This window comes from Alligator sinensis, unplaced genomic scaffold (assembly GCF_000455745.1).
Source record: "Alligator sinensis unplaced genomic scaffold, ASM45574v1 scaffold391_1, whole genome shotgun sequence".
Classification (NCBI taxonomy): Eukaryota; Metazoa; Chordata; order Crocodylia; family Alligatoridae; genus Alligator; species Alligator sinensis.
In genome coordinates this window covers 4,216,565-4,233,163 of record NW_005841889.1, presented here as the reverse complement: position 1 = coordinate 4,233,163, position 16,599 = coordinate 4,216,565, and the positions used below count along the sequence as shown (strand labels likewise).

Sequence of the window (16,599 nt, the reverse complement as noted above, 5' to 3'; positions counted from 1 at the left end):
GAACAGCTTCAGGCCAGAACAAAGCAGGAACAGGTGGCATTTTACACATGCGTTATCAGATATGTGAATTTCTGAATAATGTTCTGGAATAGTTCATTTTCCCCAGCATTTGTGGGCCACATTCAGAGCCAGACCAGAGGAAGTGAGAAGTATGTCAGTTCATTCCTTAACAGGTGGCCATGATAAGCAGGCCTGGGAGGGGGATGCTAGGAGGACAAGAGCTGGAACCAAATAGGAAAGAGATGTAGGAAGAGGTAATCATTTTAAGACCCAGGTTATATCCAGGGCAACCTAGGTATGTCCAAGTATTAAATAATGTAGTAGTAAATGATCCAGAGTTAAAATTAATTTTTCCTACAGCAGGGAGGGAGGGTGGTTCTATACTGCAGTCACCTAGCTCCAGATCCTGTTAGCAGTGTACCCACAGCAGCACACAACAAAACACAGTCCAACTGAAACTTTATGCATCTTCAGAGGTTTTGCAGCTAGTACAGAGCTTTGCACTGCTGCTGCTACAGTACAACAGCATCTCAGCTGGGTAGGTAAAAGCTAGCTCAGGTACATCCACACAAGTTGCAGGCACTGCAGAGCCTACAGTGTAACCATATCCAGAGATTCAAGAGGTAGATAGGTTGCCATGCACTGTGTTCCAAAGATACCAGAAATCATATGCAATGTGGTCAGGCAGATCTCACTTCCTTGGCAGATACATTTTAAGCTATACTGGGCACATCTACACATGCCCATGACTGCGCATTTGGTACTGCGCAGTCATTTAGTACCTGCTAAAGCAAAAGCAAGTATTAAATGACTGTGCAGTACTCACCAGTACTGCACAGTCCTGGCAGCGCACAAGTAATTTTCAACCCTGCTGCACAGTAGCAGCAGCGTCATGGTTAGTGCCCACTGAGCTACGTCACCATAGTGATGAGCTACACAACGTAGTGTCTTGAGTAGCTGTGCCCACTACGTAAGGACAGGGTTCTTTGTCAGATGTGTAACAACCAGGGTCGGTGCCTTGGGTGGATGCTGGGTCAGTGGTGGCAGTGCCTGAGCTAACAGCAGCAGCAGCAGCTGCTGCCATTCTTACTCCTTCTAATTTGGTTCTGGAGCTGATGGCCCAGTCACCTGCTGCTCATTATGCTGCTGCTCTTTGTGCACATAAATACAAATAACATGCAGAGTGAGGCTTGAGCTCCTGTATCATCTAAGGACCAAAAGGAAAGCTAAGGAGCTGAGCCTCAGAAAAGGCACTCGGTAAAATTAAATTCTTGCCACATACTGTGAGGGCTAGACAGAAATTTGGCACCCCACAGTGCAGATGAGCAGATATTAGCTCAGGAAGGGCATTATGCTTTAAGGAGCTGGGCTACCTCTTGAGGAAGATACTAATTAGCTGAGCTCTGCCCAAGCTCACTGCAAATCTGTGAGCCTGTGAAGGAGATGAGAAGGAACCTAATGAGAACAAGGAGCCAGGGGTGGCGTTAACTAACCACAGAAAACAGTTAGACACATTGGTGCAAACAGATGTAGGTCCTCTGGAAGGGTCTAAGCCAAATTCACCTGTGGTGCAATTTATTCCTTGGTACAAATGGGGCACAGAAAAGGTGTAAGGAGTATAACTTGCATCAATCTGTTTTTCAGAGGGTGCACATAAGAGGGGGAACAAGGAGGAGAAAGGAACAGCAATTAACAGGAAACTATCATTTAAATTATAGGCTGGTGGGATGGCTTACTTTATTCCTCACATCCTCCTGCTAGATGCCTCTCTGCAACATCCCCCTCTGCTACTTTGGCATATAAATTATGTTCAGCTTGTTCATTCAATGAATGGAAATCACAGTGGTCTACCACTTAGCCCCCTTCTACTCACTCACAGCTCAGGATCACCCTACATGTACTGCACATATTTAAGCCACCAATGAATTTGCTTTCATAAGGGCCTTTACAAAATGCTTACAGGAACAAATTAGGGTACTAAACATCTCCCAGAAATTTGTAATCAGCATTGAGACACTTGAAAATTGTAGGAGTTGGAGTCTTCTACTTCAAAGCATTGCAGGGCGCATCTACAAATGCATTTACAGCACAGTAACTTACTGCACAGTAAGCAATTTTTAGATTGATGTCTACACATGTAGGTATTAGAGTGCAGTAACACTGTGTGCGCACTGACTTGGGAGTAAAGTTACTCCCAAGTCAGTCCACACAAACAGGGTTACTACGCAGTAAGGCGTTACTGCACAGTAACTACTTGGGAGTAAATTTGCTACCTGCATCATGCAGGTAGCAAATTTAGTCCCGAGTCGGAGTAAGTCGCCATAGTTACTGCACAGTACAGGCGCACATTTGTAGAGGTGCGCCCATACTGCACAGTAATTTTCGGTTACTTTGCAGTAACCTAAGTTAGTGTGCAGTAACAGTGACGTATAGGTGCGCCCTCAGTGTATTAGTAAGTGGTGTAACAAACTGTTTAACAAATTGTGGGAGAGTGGGCAGGGGCACAGGTTTGGGAACTCCAAAACATTCCCTGACTAGTCTTACCCATGCTAGGAACTCCAAAATAATCCCCAGTTACTGCTGCCGCCACTGTGTGTTCTGCCAGCCCCAGCTGTTGCTCTTAAAGCAGCAGCAGCAGCAGCAGCAGCAGCAGCCACCACTGCCACTTGGGACTGTTATTTAGTTCCCAGGATAGGCAAGCCATGAGTCTGCTCTTGCTACAGGTACCACTTCCCCCCACCCCTGGTTACGATACTGGTATTAATAATGTAGGAATTGAATTCCAGTCAACCATAGTAAGCCAAACCTGGGAGGGCTCTCTCTTGATGGGGAGCAGAGGCTGTACTACATAACCTTGTAAATTCCTTCTAGCCCCACTTTCTATGATTCTATGAATGTATTAGTAATGTTGGTAAGCCAAACTGGGGAAAATTATTTCTTTCCTTTTAACTGAGTGCCAAAATATGGGGCCATGTATATTGCACTCACAATTTACCTATCTCTACCACCAGCCCCACCTCCTAATCATCCTAACTAGACTTAAAGTATATCACCCTAGTTTCACAATCTTATAAAATTGCCAGTACAAAAAGTCAAAGGTGAAAACCAAAGAGTTTAATGGCTAAAAACATACAAGTAAAATGACTGGACACTGAATTAAGAAAAAAAATGCATCTATGAGATTTCTGGACAAAAAAGAAACCTCAACCTCAACTGATTCCCCTATAAAGCAATCATTTTAGGAAAAATATTTGAAATTAAGAAGGCAAGCTCCAATAATTACACAACTCTTATATTTTTGGAGGGCACTTAAGCAACCTCAGAGGATTTTTCAAAAATAATTCGCTTCAATCGTTACTGGGAGCCACTTACAAGTACCAGAAACAAATAATCAATCTTACAAATGGTTGTAAATAGAGAGTGTAAGAAGCCCATTTTCATTTAGTGCTATTAATTACTATTAATTGGTCTTGTAGCAATGAAGGATTTGGCCATTTTCTGTTCAAGCTGAGATTAACTTCAGAAAAGTTTGCATTATTCTTGAACACAGGACATAATCAGAATGTAAATCCATGAGGTTTCTTACACAAGTATTATTCTATATCTGTTCCACTTATAAAATTTTGGGTCACACGGTGCTCTTATTTTTCCAAGGAATTGGATCCAAATAGCCATGGGGAAAAAACTGTTGTAATAGGGTTACAGCAGCATATATGGGGAGTTAAATATAAAACCATGTTCACTTCTGCCTTAAAGTCTTTAAAATGAGCTTAAAAATATGTCTTTAAAAGAAAAAAATGTTCACATAGGAAGTTCTCGTTCTTTTCATATATACCCTTATGTTATTTTCACCATAGTTACTCCTCTATTTGAGCACAAATTGTAACTAGTCATGTGCTTTACAACAACAGCACTTAGTATTACTGACATAGCTGAATAACCTACCTTGGAAAAGTTCGACTTCGAAGTTCCTTTATAAAGACTTGACTTCCATTTTGTACGGGTTTGACCTCTGTAGTCTGCCCAGTGTCATGCTTATGCCAATTTCTTTTCTTTTTCACTGAAAAACAGCAAATTGGACAGCCCCATATGCTAAGCAGGAGATCGTTATTAAGCCATTCTGCAGAGAAAAAATCTTAAGAGCACTTTTCGTGCAAGCAGAGGAAAGGGAACCCCCACTAAGCAGCATTGTTAATTTTAATATTGTTTTTGATTCACCATTTGACAATTACACTGTAGCCTGAAGATCTATTACGTACTGAACAGTGTTCATTTTGTAACATAAGGGCAACCAGACGGATAATTACTGAGCTGTACAGCTATCAGAAGCTTTATGCAAACACAGGCTCTGGATAACGTTTTACACTTGCCAGACAACACACTTAATCTTTATTGTAAACCTCCTAAAAAGCTACTCTTCTGCTGTCTCAATTTGCAGCATAGATCATTGTGAACATACTCTATGGATCTGACTGAGAAAAAAGGGCAGATTTGCCACTGACTTCAGTGGCATTTGGATCAGACACAAAATATGTGATTCTAGTGAGTAAGTCTACTCTCTATGTTGAGGGTAAAAAAACATTCCTGCATATCCCAGCCAATTTTTGGAACTATGTTTAATACTAGGTTTTGAAATGCAAGCTAAACTTGTACTGAGTTGACCCACCTGAGCCAAATGCCCCTGAGCTGCACTCTCAGTGTATGATAGATATTTGGGCAAGCCAATCAAGCAGAACCACTTTGGTTTCTAATATTCATCAGCATTGGTCCCTGTTGGTAGTTCAACTTTTTTATTCTCTTTGGATGTTTTCATTGTTGTAATAAATTATTTACATCAGAATTAGAATTTCACATCATTGTAAGCTCTATGACCTCCAGTTTTTCCAGTGTCACTAATGTTATTTTTTAGCCTTGTTCCAGGGTGCATCAAAGAGTGGGCAAGCTAGGGAGCAGAAAGTACAAAATCTGAGTTCACCCAGCACTCAGTAGGAACCAAACCTTTTTTTTTCTTAATGTTCCAAACAGATTTTCAGGGAATTTCCATATTCCTCTGATACCACAACTGGACAAACATCCCTCCCACTTCCCTTCTGCATTCATATACACTTACTCACACCCCCTGTCATTGACTACCAAAAGAGCTGAGTGGCTCCCACTTTACCTTCCTGGGACCTGGCAAAGTCAACTCTTTTCCTGGCCATGACTGTGAACATAACTACCAAAGAATCCACCCCAGGTTTTGCACAATGCACACTGGTTTTATTAGTTCCATGCAGCTCTCCAGCCTAGCTGGATATATTCATTAAAGCTGCTAGTTCTTTATTTTAATGACTCTCAGGCTTAGTGTATTAATTCAATGTTCCTAGTAACAAAGGAAATACTCTCAACATGAACACCACTCCTTACCCTCTTTCTTTCCCCATAACCCCCAACTCCAATAAAGCTCATCTCCCTACCAGCCAACTCAGTTTCCTCAGTTTTTCTAGTTAAACATGATAAGAGTGTAAGGGATGTTATCATATTCTCCTGTTCCTTCAGTTATTTTACCTCAAACAGCATGACTGTGTGGAAAGACCAATGAAGCAGTGAACTGTAATATTCACAACAAATCTTTTACATAAGCTCAGTCCAAAATAACTGCCGTTCAGTTCAGGGGGATACTTTCTCAGGTACAGGGCAGGTGGGCATTGAATTCTGACTGCTAATCAATAGATGCCTAATTCAAAATATCCCCTGAGATGCTTGCTCATACACTGCAGAAGTTCAACGGGAATTATGCAACAGAGAAGGGTGATATTTGGTCCATTCTCAACCAGTTTCTTTATTATATGTTTGTACTGTGTGGACCACAATGACAGATATTTGACTGTCAAATATGAGGTGCAATAGATATATAAGATATGCTATAAATCAATAAGATCAACAAACTCTAGGGCTGGCCTTACACATCAGATTTTTGGGGATGAATGCAACACGTTTTGCAAACCCTTTCTGAAAAATTCTGAATTTTCAAACATTTCTACCACCTGAGTATAAAACTGGCCAGGATGAGGGAAAAAGCAAGTGGTCTTCATGAAAAATTTTGGGGGATTTTTTTTTAATTAGTTCCCACTTACCTCTCAAACTGAATACACTGCCTGGACTCAAACGCATATATTTATATGCATATATTGAGAAAAACTATGTCTATAAGCTCTTGTTTGTTATATATTTGTTAATATTATTCTAAAAATACTTTGAGTCTGATTCCCCTTTTGTATATATCCATGCAGTTCCACAGGCTTGACTGGTATTCCTCCCAGTTTTCAGCAGCCTAAGGGACTGAGGTCAGGCAACATGTTTTACGTATTTCTATGAAACTGAGTCAAGACTGCCTAAACAGAGCTTTGCCATTTTACTTCTATGGCATCAGAAATATTTGTGTGAATATTTCATATTATGTGTGAATATGTAGAAGTCTACATAAATTTCTGTAGAAGAAATTCTTCTGTAGAAGAATTTCTACTTTATGTAGAAGTCTCTATAAATTTCATTATAGCAAAATTACTTTAAATGTCATATGAAAGGAAGTAATTTTCTGGAATAGTAGTCACCAAGCTACACTAGTAAAGTGAAAAATGTAATAAGAGAAAAATGATTTTTAAATTTGACATCTGGAAAACATACATTGTGGAAAGCATGCATCAGAAATATACATTTAAAATCTGTAGAAGTTGCACAAGACAGAAAGCTTTTTCTGCTTCTTTTTCCTGGTCCTACAAGAATGAAGTCTTGGCAGTATTTTATAGGATCTGGAACAACACTTACTTGCTTAATACAGAATTGGTATTGCTTGATAAGTTAATTAGTTTAAAATATACTGTACCAGTTAAAAAACAAATTAAACTGATCACCTCAGAGAAGTTCCATTACAGAAGTACAGTATAAGTAGACCAAGCTGCATACAACTACTTGACAGGAGAACTATTACCACAAGGTCAGTTCCTGATTTTGCTTAAGGTCCCTTATTTTCTGAGTTTCTTCCATTACACAGGGTCACTCCTTTACTGTTTGCTTTTTTGCTATGATATATAACCCTTTTGTTATAAATATTTTTTTCTTTTTAACCATCAAAACCTGTTGGATATCCTGAGAACCTGTGGCATACAGATTCAACAAATTCAAAGTATGATATTCCACGCTCATTCCACACTCAGGGCACTTGTACACGTGATGATCATCACCATGTACAAGTGACAAAATTTCCTTTGTGTGTCTTAATAGCATCACACATTATATGTGCATCTAGTTTGTCGGAGTCAGCCCCAGCTGTTGCTCTTAAAGCTAAACTACATCCCCATGTAGTTTAGTTTGCAACATTGCTACCTGTAACCTTGCAGCTTTAATCTGAGAGTTTACCCCCCTCACTGCGGGACAGTGTGGCAGGCTCCACCAAAAAAAGGATTGGGCTCCTCGCCGCTTCTCCCTTCAGCAGGCCACTGGGGCAGTGCAGAGAGGTGGCAGGAGGGCAGCTGAGTGTGCTGGCAGCTGGAGAAGGCAGTGGGATGGTACACAGGATATTGGAAGTCCCGGTGGTCTCAGGAAAGAGTTGGATCCAGTTGGGTGCTGCCTCTGAGATGGGGCAGCACCCAGCCTGCTAGCAACCAGCCCAGGCAGCCCCAGGAGTTGCCACCATCAGGGAGCGAAGGACTGGGGCTCCCTGCAGCTCAGGGGCAACTCGGTCCACTGGCAGCTTGCCCCCTGGCCGTAGGCAGGTTCCTTGAGTGTGCTGGCAGCTGGAGAAGGCAGTGGGATGGTACACAGGATATTGGAAGTCCCGGTGGTCTCAGGAAAGAGTTGGATCCAGTTGGGTGCTGCCTCTGAGATGGGGCAGCACCCAGCCTGCTAGCAACCAGCCCAGGCAGCCCCAGGAGTTGCCACCATCAGGGAGCGAAGGACTGGGGCTCCCTGCAGCTCAGGGGCAAAAAAAAAAAAAAAAAAAAAAAAAAGAGGATTGGGCCCGTCACCGTAACCTGATAGAAAAACTGAAATGGTTTAGTCCTCAGGTTTCTATTCTATGCCCCACTATTTCAATTGAGGGGGCATAAAACAAAACCTTGGGGAATAAGCCCCTGTCATGTGTACAAGTGCCTTTAGGTTTCAGCTCTTTTGCAGGTCTTTATTATGTCAGTCTACTCTAATGACTGATTCTATGAAGATATGATATTCTCTGTATCTTTGAGAAAACATTTATGCTGTTGTATATTTCTAGCAGGACTGTAAAAATACATGGTTTATAAGACTATACAAGTCGGGATGTTTTGGAAACACCACCTTTTTACTGTAAAAATAGCGATTATCTATAAAAGGCAGGGTTTTTTTTCAAGCAATGAACAAGGAAGAGCCTAGATAAAACATTAAAGTCAGCTGCTATTTCTAGTCTATTTGTCATAATCAGTATATTACACTAGTATTCTTCTTATTGTAAGAGTCATTGCTTGAGTTGTAAGATTATGCACCTATGCTTGTTATGTAATTTATACCTAGATCCTGATTATGGACTGTAGCATCTTTATCTGTTTTTTTCACTCTGAAAATGAGGTGCCTTTCCTCATTTATAATTCAAACCAAAGTCAAAGTAATAAAAACATCAAATGTGTTTGAAAGTTTCACAAGAATTTCATTCAGAGTCAAGAAAACATGCTTTATCCTCCTCTACAGTGGGTCAACATTGGCCTTAAAATATCTTCGTACCCTGCTTTTTCAAGTAAGTCATTTTGTTGCTAAATTATTCATTCCAAAAATGATTTGCAGTTATGTGTTAGGCATATGCTTTTTACTATAGTCAGAAATTTTCCAACACAAATCTTTCTCCCATTAGAAATGCAGAGTCATCAGAATCAGAGCATTTTATAGGAACATGCTGATATCACTGAAGCTTCCAAAGGAAGTGGCAAAATTCCTGGCTTTCCAGCATGTACCCAGCTCATAGGCTGATTACAGAGATGAGTACCAGAGAACTCCAGCTTGAGCTGAGACTCTGAGGACTTCCAATCTGCCTACCATCCAGGAAGCCCTGCCTTGAGCTGTGAGGGCTTCAGACCCCAGCCTTCTTGAGAGGTGAGCAGCTTGGCTCCGAGGAGTTCAGGGAGCCCAATCAGCTGCATTTTGGAAAAGGTAAAACAGAATGTTGTTTTGAACCTTCAGAATTAAAATATCAGATTTCTAAGGAAATGTGTGTGTATTTGAACCAGGGGCATAATTTGGGAATTAATTAATTAATGTTGGCATTTCCACAGTATGGGAATCCTAGATTTGGGCTAGCTCCATTTGTCACTGACAATTTGAGAACCAAGAACATCATATTTCCAACCCACCTGCAGGCAGATGAGAGTAGTATTTTCCCCTTGATCTTCTTAATTGTAGTTTGTTGCATAATAGTTAGACTGTCACTTTGCCACATATTTATAATAAATAATGTCTAAATGAAGCATTTAATTTCACAGTGATTTTTTACCTTTCCATCCTAGATAGAAGTTCTGAATTAATTTGACCAAAGTAAAAAGATCCTGCAGTTCTCAATCAAATAGGAACTCCCACTGACATCAGCTATATTTTTAAACCAGTGGGAGTTTTGCCTGAGAAAGAACTGCAGGAATTGTTCTTCTCAATGCGCCCTACTATTTTAACTGTTCCACCGTTAACAAATAACTGCATGTCCAAGACCAGCATAATATATTATTCCTTATTCTTCCTACCGGAAGATAATTACTCAAAAACAGCATATTAGAACTAGAACATATTAGATTTGCTGCTGGTCACACAGCGTTCCTGTGGTTAGGCTAAACAGGAAAATGAATTCAGATATCCAAAATCCCAGTCTACATTCCAATGTTACCCCAACTGTGTTTAAAATTCCAATTTTAATTAGCAAAAAATATATCAGTGTTGAGAATTCACCCTGGCCTTTAATATGCAGTATCTACCTGAGTGTGGAGGAGTCAAACAGGTGTACTTACAGGTAGACTTCCCATGAGTTTTCTCACAGTTTGGACAATGGTAGATGTCAATATCTGGCGCCTCATCTTCTTCTACGCCAACACAGCTGGAATATTTAAAAACAAACCTTAGATCATCCTCAGTCTAGCTCCCAACACACAAAAAGATGAGAGGAATATAAAGTAATCAGTGTATTAATTGCCAAGGGCCATACTAAGGCAGCACATTATGCATGCCTTTGACACAATGATTCCCAACCTGTGGCTGACGAGCAACATTGTTGCTCAAGAGATTCTCTGGCACTGCTTGCAGCCTTGGAAAACGTGGCTTCCCATTAAACATGTTTCTTCCATTTGCAAGGAGAGCAAGGTAAGATGCTGCCTGCAGCACATTACTTGTTCAGTATTGCTGCCCCTGGGCCAGAGAAGGTTGGGGACCACTGAGCTGCCTAGTACTACAGACTACGTTCTTTACATAGTGATGAAAGGAGGTGTCACCCAGAAGCTTGTTTGCAAGTTCAGTAGGAACCTCCCATAAAATTTGATAGAGACTCTAATTGAAAATCCCTGTTTTCATCTATAAAGATTGTTTTACCTGGCTGGGACTGATGATTAGTGGAATGGTGGGAAATCCATATGAGGACAAACTAAAGAAGCTAGCCCTATTCACTTTAAAAAAAGAGATGCTTGAGGGAGAACATAAAGAGGGTTTACAAAATACTAAATGAAGAAGAGAAAGTGAATAGGGATTTATTTACTCTCTCTCACAAAAGAAGAAGTCACAAAATGAAACTAGTAAGTTTAAAATTAACAAAAGGAAGCTCTTTTTCACACAGTGAGTGCAACGTTTATTACACAATTGCCCAGTTAACTGCGCAGTAAATGTCTCAGTGTCTACACGTGCACCTCTGTTAGGGTACACAAAACTACTAAACTCCACATCAGGTTAAGACTTGTAAATATAAGTCCTAAACTGCTGTGGAGTTTTTTCATGTGCAGGAGTGCACATGTAGGTGCTGCCCCAGCTAGCTGGGGCATAGGGTACTTCAGTGTAGGGTTAGCTTGCAGGCAGCCCCCAACCCTGTGCCCCAGCTAGCTACTCCACAGCATGTGAAGCCCCATTGGAACAGTCCTGGGCTGGCTGCTCCAGTGGGGCTCCATGTGCTGCAGAGCAGCTGGCTGAGACACAAGGTTGCTTCAATGGGGTGCTAGCCACACCCATGCACTGAAACACCCTTGTGCCTCACCCAGCCTCTCTGCAATATGTGGAGTATGTGGAGCCCCGTCGGAGCAGCTCTGGGCAATATGCTCCAGAGTTATTTCTCCTTGGTGCACATTCATGCAATACACTCAGGAGCAAAAAACTCCGGAGCAATAAGCTCCAGAGTTTATTCGTGCACATTGATCACATATATAGATGTGCCCAGCATGACATTAAAGAGTGGAACTCACTGCCACCAGATGTGGTGGAAGCTGACAGTTTAGGCACATTCAAAAAGTGGTTGGACAAATTCTTGGAGGAAAGGGGCATCAGTTGTTATTGAGCATGGGAGTTAGGGGGACAGCCTCTGAATTAGAACCTCCTAGACCTTAAAAGCTGGAGGCTGCAAGTGAAAAAGGAACAATGGGGAAAAGCCCTGCTCATACTCAGTTCACTCTCCCCTTCAACATCCACTCTTCTGCTACTGTGTGACACAGGAGACTGTGCAAGACGGACCTATGGTCTGACCCAGTAAATGGAAGTTCTTATGTTTTTATGTTCCGTCTTTCCATCTAGAACAGTGGTGCTCAACTTTCTGGCCCCTCAGGCTGAATGAACAGAGCTCAGTCCGTCAATGAGCCAGATCCTGTCAGTAAACCCAACCCAGCATTCAGGGTGGTGAGGTGGGGCCCCATCTGGCCGCATGTGGGGGAGGGAAAAGGGAGCATGGCCCGGCCCCAACCCAGGTGCATGGGGGACAAGAGGCATGGGTTGCCCCAATCCCCACCCAGCAATGCAGGGCAGAGAGGAGCGGTGACAGTATTTCTTGACACTGCTCCCATGCCACCAAATTTCCCAATCCATGGGGAGCCACGCAAGCCAGATGCCATGGCTCCATGGGCCAGGGGTTAAGCACCCCTGCTCTAGAACATCAGTTCAGACCACAGCTGAATTAACAAACATATCTTGTATCCAGGTGCTTATGGACAGCTGTTCAACAATGGCAAGATATGCAGCATGCAAAACTTCAATAGGCTTCATCTCTATTACCATACCATATCAAGAGGAGGAAAAGGCGACAGGAGAGCTCACAGCCCTTTCGGCTGCCAAAAAGATAGGTTGTATCGCGGCAGCTGCTTAGAACACCCACTGAGATTATTTTGGATGTCACAACATATGTAACAATACAGTGCAGCCTGCGGGCACGCTGTGTGAATGCCACGCAATGGCAGAACACAGCACTAGGGAAAAACAAAACTAAATTGCAAAGACATTAAGTACGCATGATAAGAAGTTTTCATACAGTCAGTCATGAGCAGGCAGCCAAAGATCAAAATCCAGAATGGCAATGTTTTTTCACAAGAAACAAAGGCAAGCAGGATTTTGTCGATGCCTGTTCTGCCTGAAACACCACAGATTGTGTAAAGCAGATCTGCAGCACAGAGAAGAGCTCTTCAGACTTCCTATGGAAGGCAGGAAGCTGTCGGATCCACGCCTCCATTCTTGCTTCTGAGGAGCTGTGTCCCACACAGGACCCAAATGTAGTGCACAGCTACATTTACCTTGATCCCCTGGGCTTTCCTGAGGGTTTCTCTACTTTAACACTAAGGTCCTCATAGAACTGTTATGACAGCGGGGGTTGCCAGACCCTCCAATATACCCCCATATTAGAAGAAAAGGGTTGGGCTAGATCTATAGGAACCCGCAGCTGCACATTTAGGTTGGCTTTTTCACCCCCTCTGCAGAGCTCCAGAGGTGTAAAGCTGGCTCTAGCATGGGTTAGAACATGATCCATCATCTTTAGCTGCCTATTAATAAGGCTGAAAGCATTCCTGAACCACAAAAATGAGCGTGCTGCTCCATTCTGAAAATGGCTATGGGAATGCATCACAGTGCTATTTATGTCAATCACATTATGCTTTCCCCAAACATCCTTAGCTGTCCAGTACTAACATGGGTTGTGTTCTTACATGTGTTTCAGGCAGGAAGAAATTCTTACTGAAATCTAGATGAAGAAATATTTTACTTTCAAAATGCACTAAAGCCTTAACCACACTGGCATTTGCAATACCATTTTTGAAACCATTTTTGAAACAGTTATAACATGATGTGCATCTGTTTCTACTGTACTGACAAACCATGAAATTGCCTTGTTAGAAAAGCCTTTCTAAAAGGGATGTTCCATAACCTGGTTTCCCCTAGTATGGCTAAGACACTGAAATCAAATGAACTACATCCTCTTAGAAAATGCTGCCAAGGACTCCATCAGAAATCTGAATGATTTATCTATGCAGTTGTAACTACCTGTAGTATAGATAGATCCCCATTCAGAGTTAAACAGTAGAAGCTCATCAGGCCCTACAACCAGAATCATGGACACGATACTCTTCTCCTAAAGGAGCCCATAGTATTGTCAATAACAGCAGTTCTCAAAGGGCTGTAATGGTACAAGCAAGGGAAGTTCACTAGGGCAAAGTAGATTCCACTGTGTTAGCCTGTACCTTTGATGGTTAACTTGTACTGCTAACAGCATTTGGCACCATAGGTAACAAAGAGCTTTTAACTCATCCATAAAAGAATGGATCTGGATGAATCTTTTTGCATTAGTGTATTACTTAAATAAATACAAAGTAGGCGACTTGACTAAAATCATTAACGTGAAAATCTAAAGAAAACGTTTTAGACTAGAAAATTCGCACAACAATCCAGGGCCCTTAGGTAAAGAATTATAGAGGTGGTAAAATACCAGATTAAGTATTAGAGAATGTAAACAAACCAACCAGATTATCACAAGTATAACCATGTCTCCAAAATGCTGCATCAGCTATTTATGCCACTGTATTGTACTTGTCAAGCTTAGTAAAGGTATGGATTAGGCTTTACACTGGAGCTTTGAAAAAATCTATATTTAGCTAAGCTAAGCAGCTGAGACTCTTGGGCACTAGTAACATCTCTATAGGAAAAAGTATGAAACCATACAAAGAGTGGGGTGAAGGACTGAGTGTGTGGAGGGTTTACTGGCTCATATGGCAAGAAAAATTATGTAACCAAAATAAAAAGGGAAAATGAGAATAAAAGCCAACAAACAGGCTTCATAGTCATAGTGACCCCATCAAAATAGGATTCTAGGGGAGTTATAACATGAGCTTTCTATCAGGGCCACCCACTGGTTCTGACTAGACCTAGCTTCTTCACCTGCAGCACAATGTCTGAATCTGGGTTGCCTATTTATATTCACTAAGGACCAATGTCTGCCTCCCCATTACATAGAGAAGAACTCGTCTCCAAAAGTAGCTCTACTAATGAGTAAGGGTGGCAGAGTGTGATGCTGCAAGTCCACTATTCTGACAGGTAGTACAAGGGGGAAACACCTTATCTTCCATGTGTTTCCACTGATGGGCAACAGGACTACTCATACTGGAAGATCGTAGTCCATATGAAAAAAGTGTTCACACATGCCCTCCCACTACAACGACACACAGACACTTCTGCTCCCTAAGACCTGGAAAGGCAATGATCAACTCTCTTACCAGAGCTGCTAATCAATAGCACTGATTTATTTCCTGACACCTGATTTTTACTATAAAGAACCCGATTGTGGAAATGAGAAACCCATGTAGTTTTCAAAACTTATGCACAATTAATACAGGCCCATGGATGTGTTCTTTGCATCATTTCCAATCTTATTTTTCTCTAGAATAATTCAAATTGTAAAAAGTTTCTCCAGCTAAAGTATTCCTAAAACGAGCCTGGACAGCACAAGTTGGCACCCTATGTGTAGCATCTGTTTATTTAATAAAAATTGCTCTTTCTGTCCCTCTCTACTTCATTTTCAGGGTAAACAGGTCATTACTTGAGTCAAATGTCAACAGAGGTGGGAATGGATGACGGCAAAAGTATAGGGTGGCCATCACAGAGGACTTTCCGGTTTTCTGCTACTCTGTCCTCTATTGATATGAAACCCAATGCCTTTATGACATAAAAGCATCTGGTTTCATATCAACAGAGGACACAGAACAACCGGACTGTCCTGTATGATGGCCACCCTACCAAAGTGCCATCATGATTCTTTCACTCTACAACCTGGACATACTACCATCACTGCCACAATGACTGATGTGGTCTCAAAACTGCCTTGAGTTATTAAGCACATCAAACAAGCATGAGCTGAAGTCATACAGAAGAGGTTCTGCAAAGCAACTGCCAAGCCAGCATTGAAAGAGAGCTTACAGAAGCTGAGTCCAAGCTGTAAACAGTAAGCCTGTGCGAACAGGGAAATATTCAAATTCGGCTGATTTGGAGGACAGTGATTCAATTTGGTGATTCAGATCATTGTCCACATTTGATTCAGCTGAATCAGAAAAGGAGATCTGGTGCTGATTCAGCGCTGATTTAGAGATTCAGATCGGCCGGGGAGAGGCAGGCACAGCCAGCTGGTTGCAGGTTCTCACGCGACTCCTCTGGCTGTGCCTGCCTCTCTCCCTGGGCGGGGGGAACCGTGGAAGAAGCCCCCATGGCTGCTCTGCTTGGCCCCAGCTTCGTACCGGCACTTTAAAAAAAAAAAAAAAAGCCCCACACTCACCAGATGCAGCAACAGTGATCGTCCATCCCCTGCCCCTGCTTTGCACCCATGCGGTGAGTGTCACATCACGCAGATGTAACGTGGCTCGGCAGGGCACCACATGCTGTCTGGGAGCTGGGGCGGCTCCACCTGTCACCTGGAGCCCAGCAGTGCTCAGCCCCAGCAGCTCCAGCTCCCAGACAGCGTGCACCACCTTGCCAAGCCACACTGCACCCGCGCTACGGGAAGGCTGCCACATGGGTGCCAAGTGGGGGGTTCATCCCTGCTGCCCCCCACTGGCCCACATTGCATGAGAGGGGGTGCCAAGTGGGGGGTTGATCCCTGCTGCCCCCCACTACCCCCCACTGTATGGGGGGGGCGGGGGCACTCTGCCACAAGCTCCCAGAGGCCCTGATCCCCACTGCCAGAGCTGGTGAGTGCGGGACTTCTTTTTTATTTTTTAAAGTGCTGGGAGGCTGGACCAGGCAGGGGATGGGGCCTGTCACAACCCAAGGGTGTGATTTTTGTTTTTGTGTGTGCTTTGGCACCACTGAATTGTAGCTTTCTTTGCAGTGTGCATTTCTTCTTTGCAGCACAGAGATGCACGGTGCAAAGAGTTCCCACTGTTTGTATGATAATTCGAGCCCCATTACTGGCTTACGTGAAATTATTCACACGTGGCGGCTAGTGATTGGCTTGCTAGCCGTATAAAAAGCTTGAGTGGTTTCCGCCCAAGTTGGAGGACTCCACGAACACCAGGAGGAGGAGACTTCACGCTGTGTGAAGATCTCTAAGCGCTGCGGAGCCTATTGGACCCAGCGCATTTCAAGCAGGCAACAGAGGTCTGATCAGCCTCTAGC

At 42.7% G+C, this 16,599-nt stretch overlaps 1 protein-coding gene across 6 annotated transcripts in view; it reads right to left on the bottom strand.

Annotated features, from left to right (window-relative positions):
* Nucleotides 1-16,599, bottom strand: part of PHF2 (PHD finger protein 2) — a 175,433-nt gene that overhangs the window by 55,961 nt on the left and 102,873 nt on the right. For all 6 annotated transcript variants that reach the window (XM_014517077.2, XM_014517079.2, XM_014517078.2 and 3 more), the window contains exons 2-3: nt 9,999-10,084; nt 3,946-4,060 (exon numbers count right to left, since the gene is read on the bottom strand). In XM_014517077.2, coding sequence (XP_014372563.1) covers nt 3,946-4,060; nt 9,999-10,084 — 201 coding nt within the window. The remainder of the gene's footprint in view (nt 1-3,945; nt 4,061-9,998; nt 10,085-16,599) is intronic.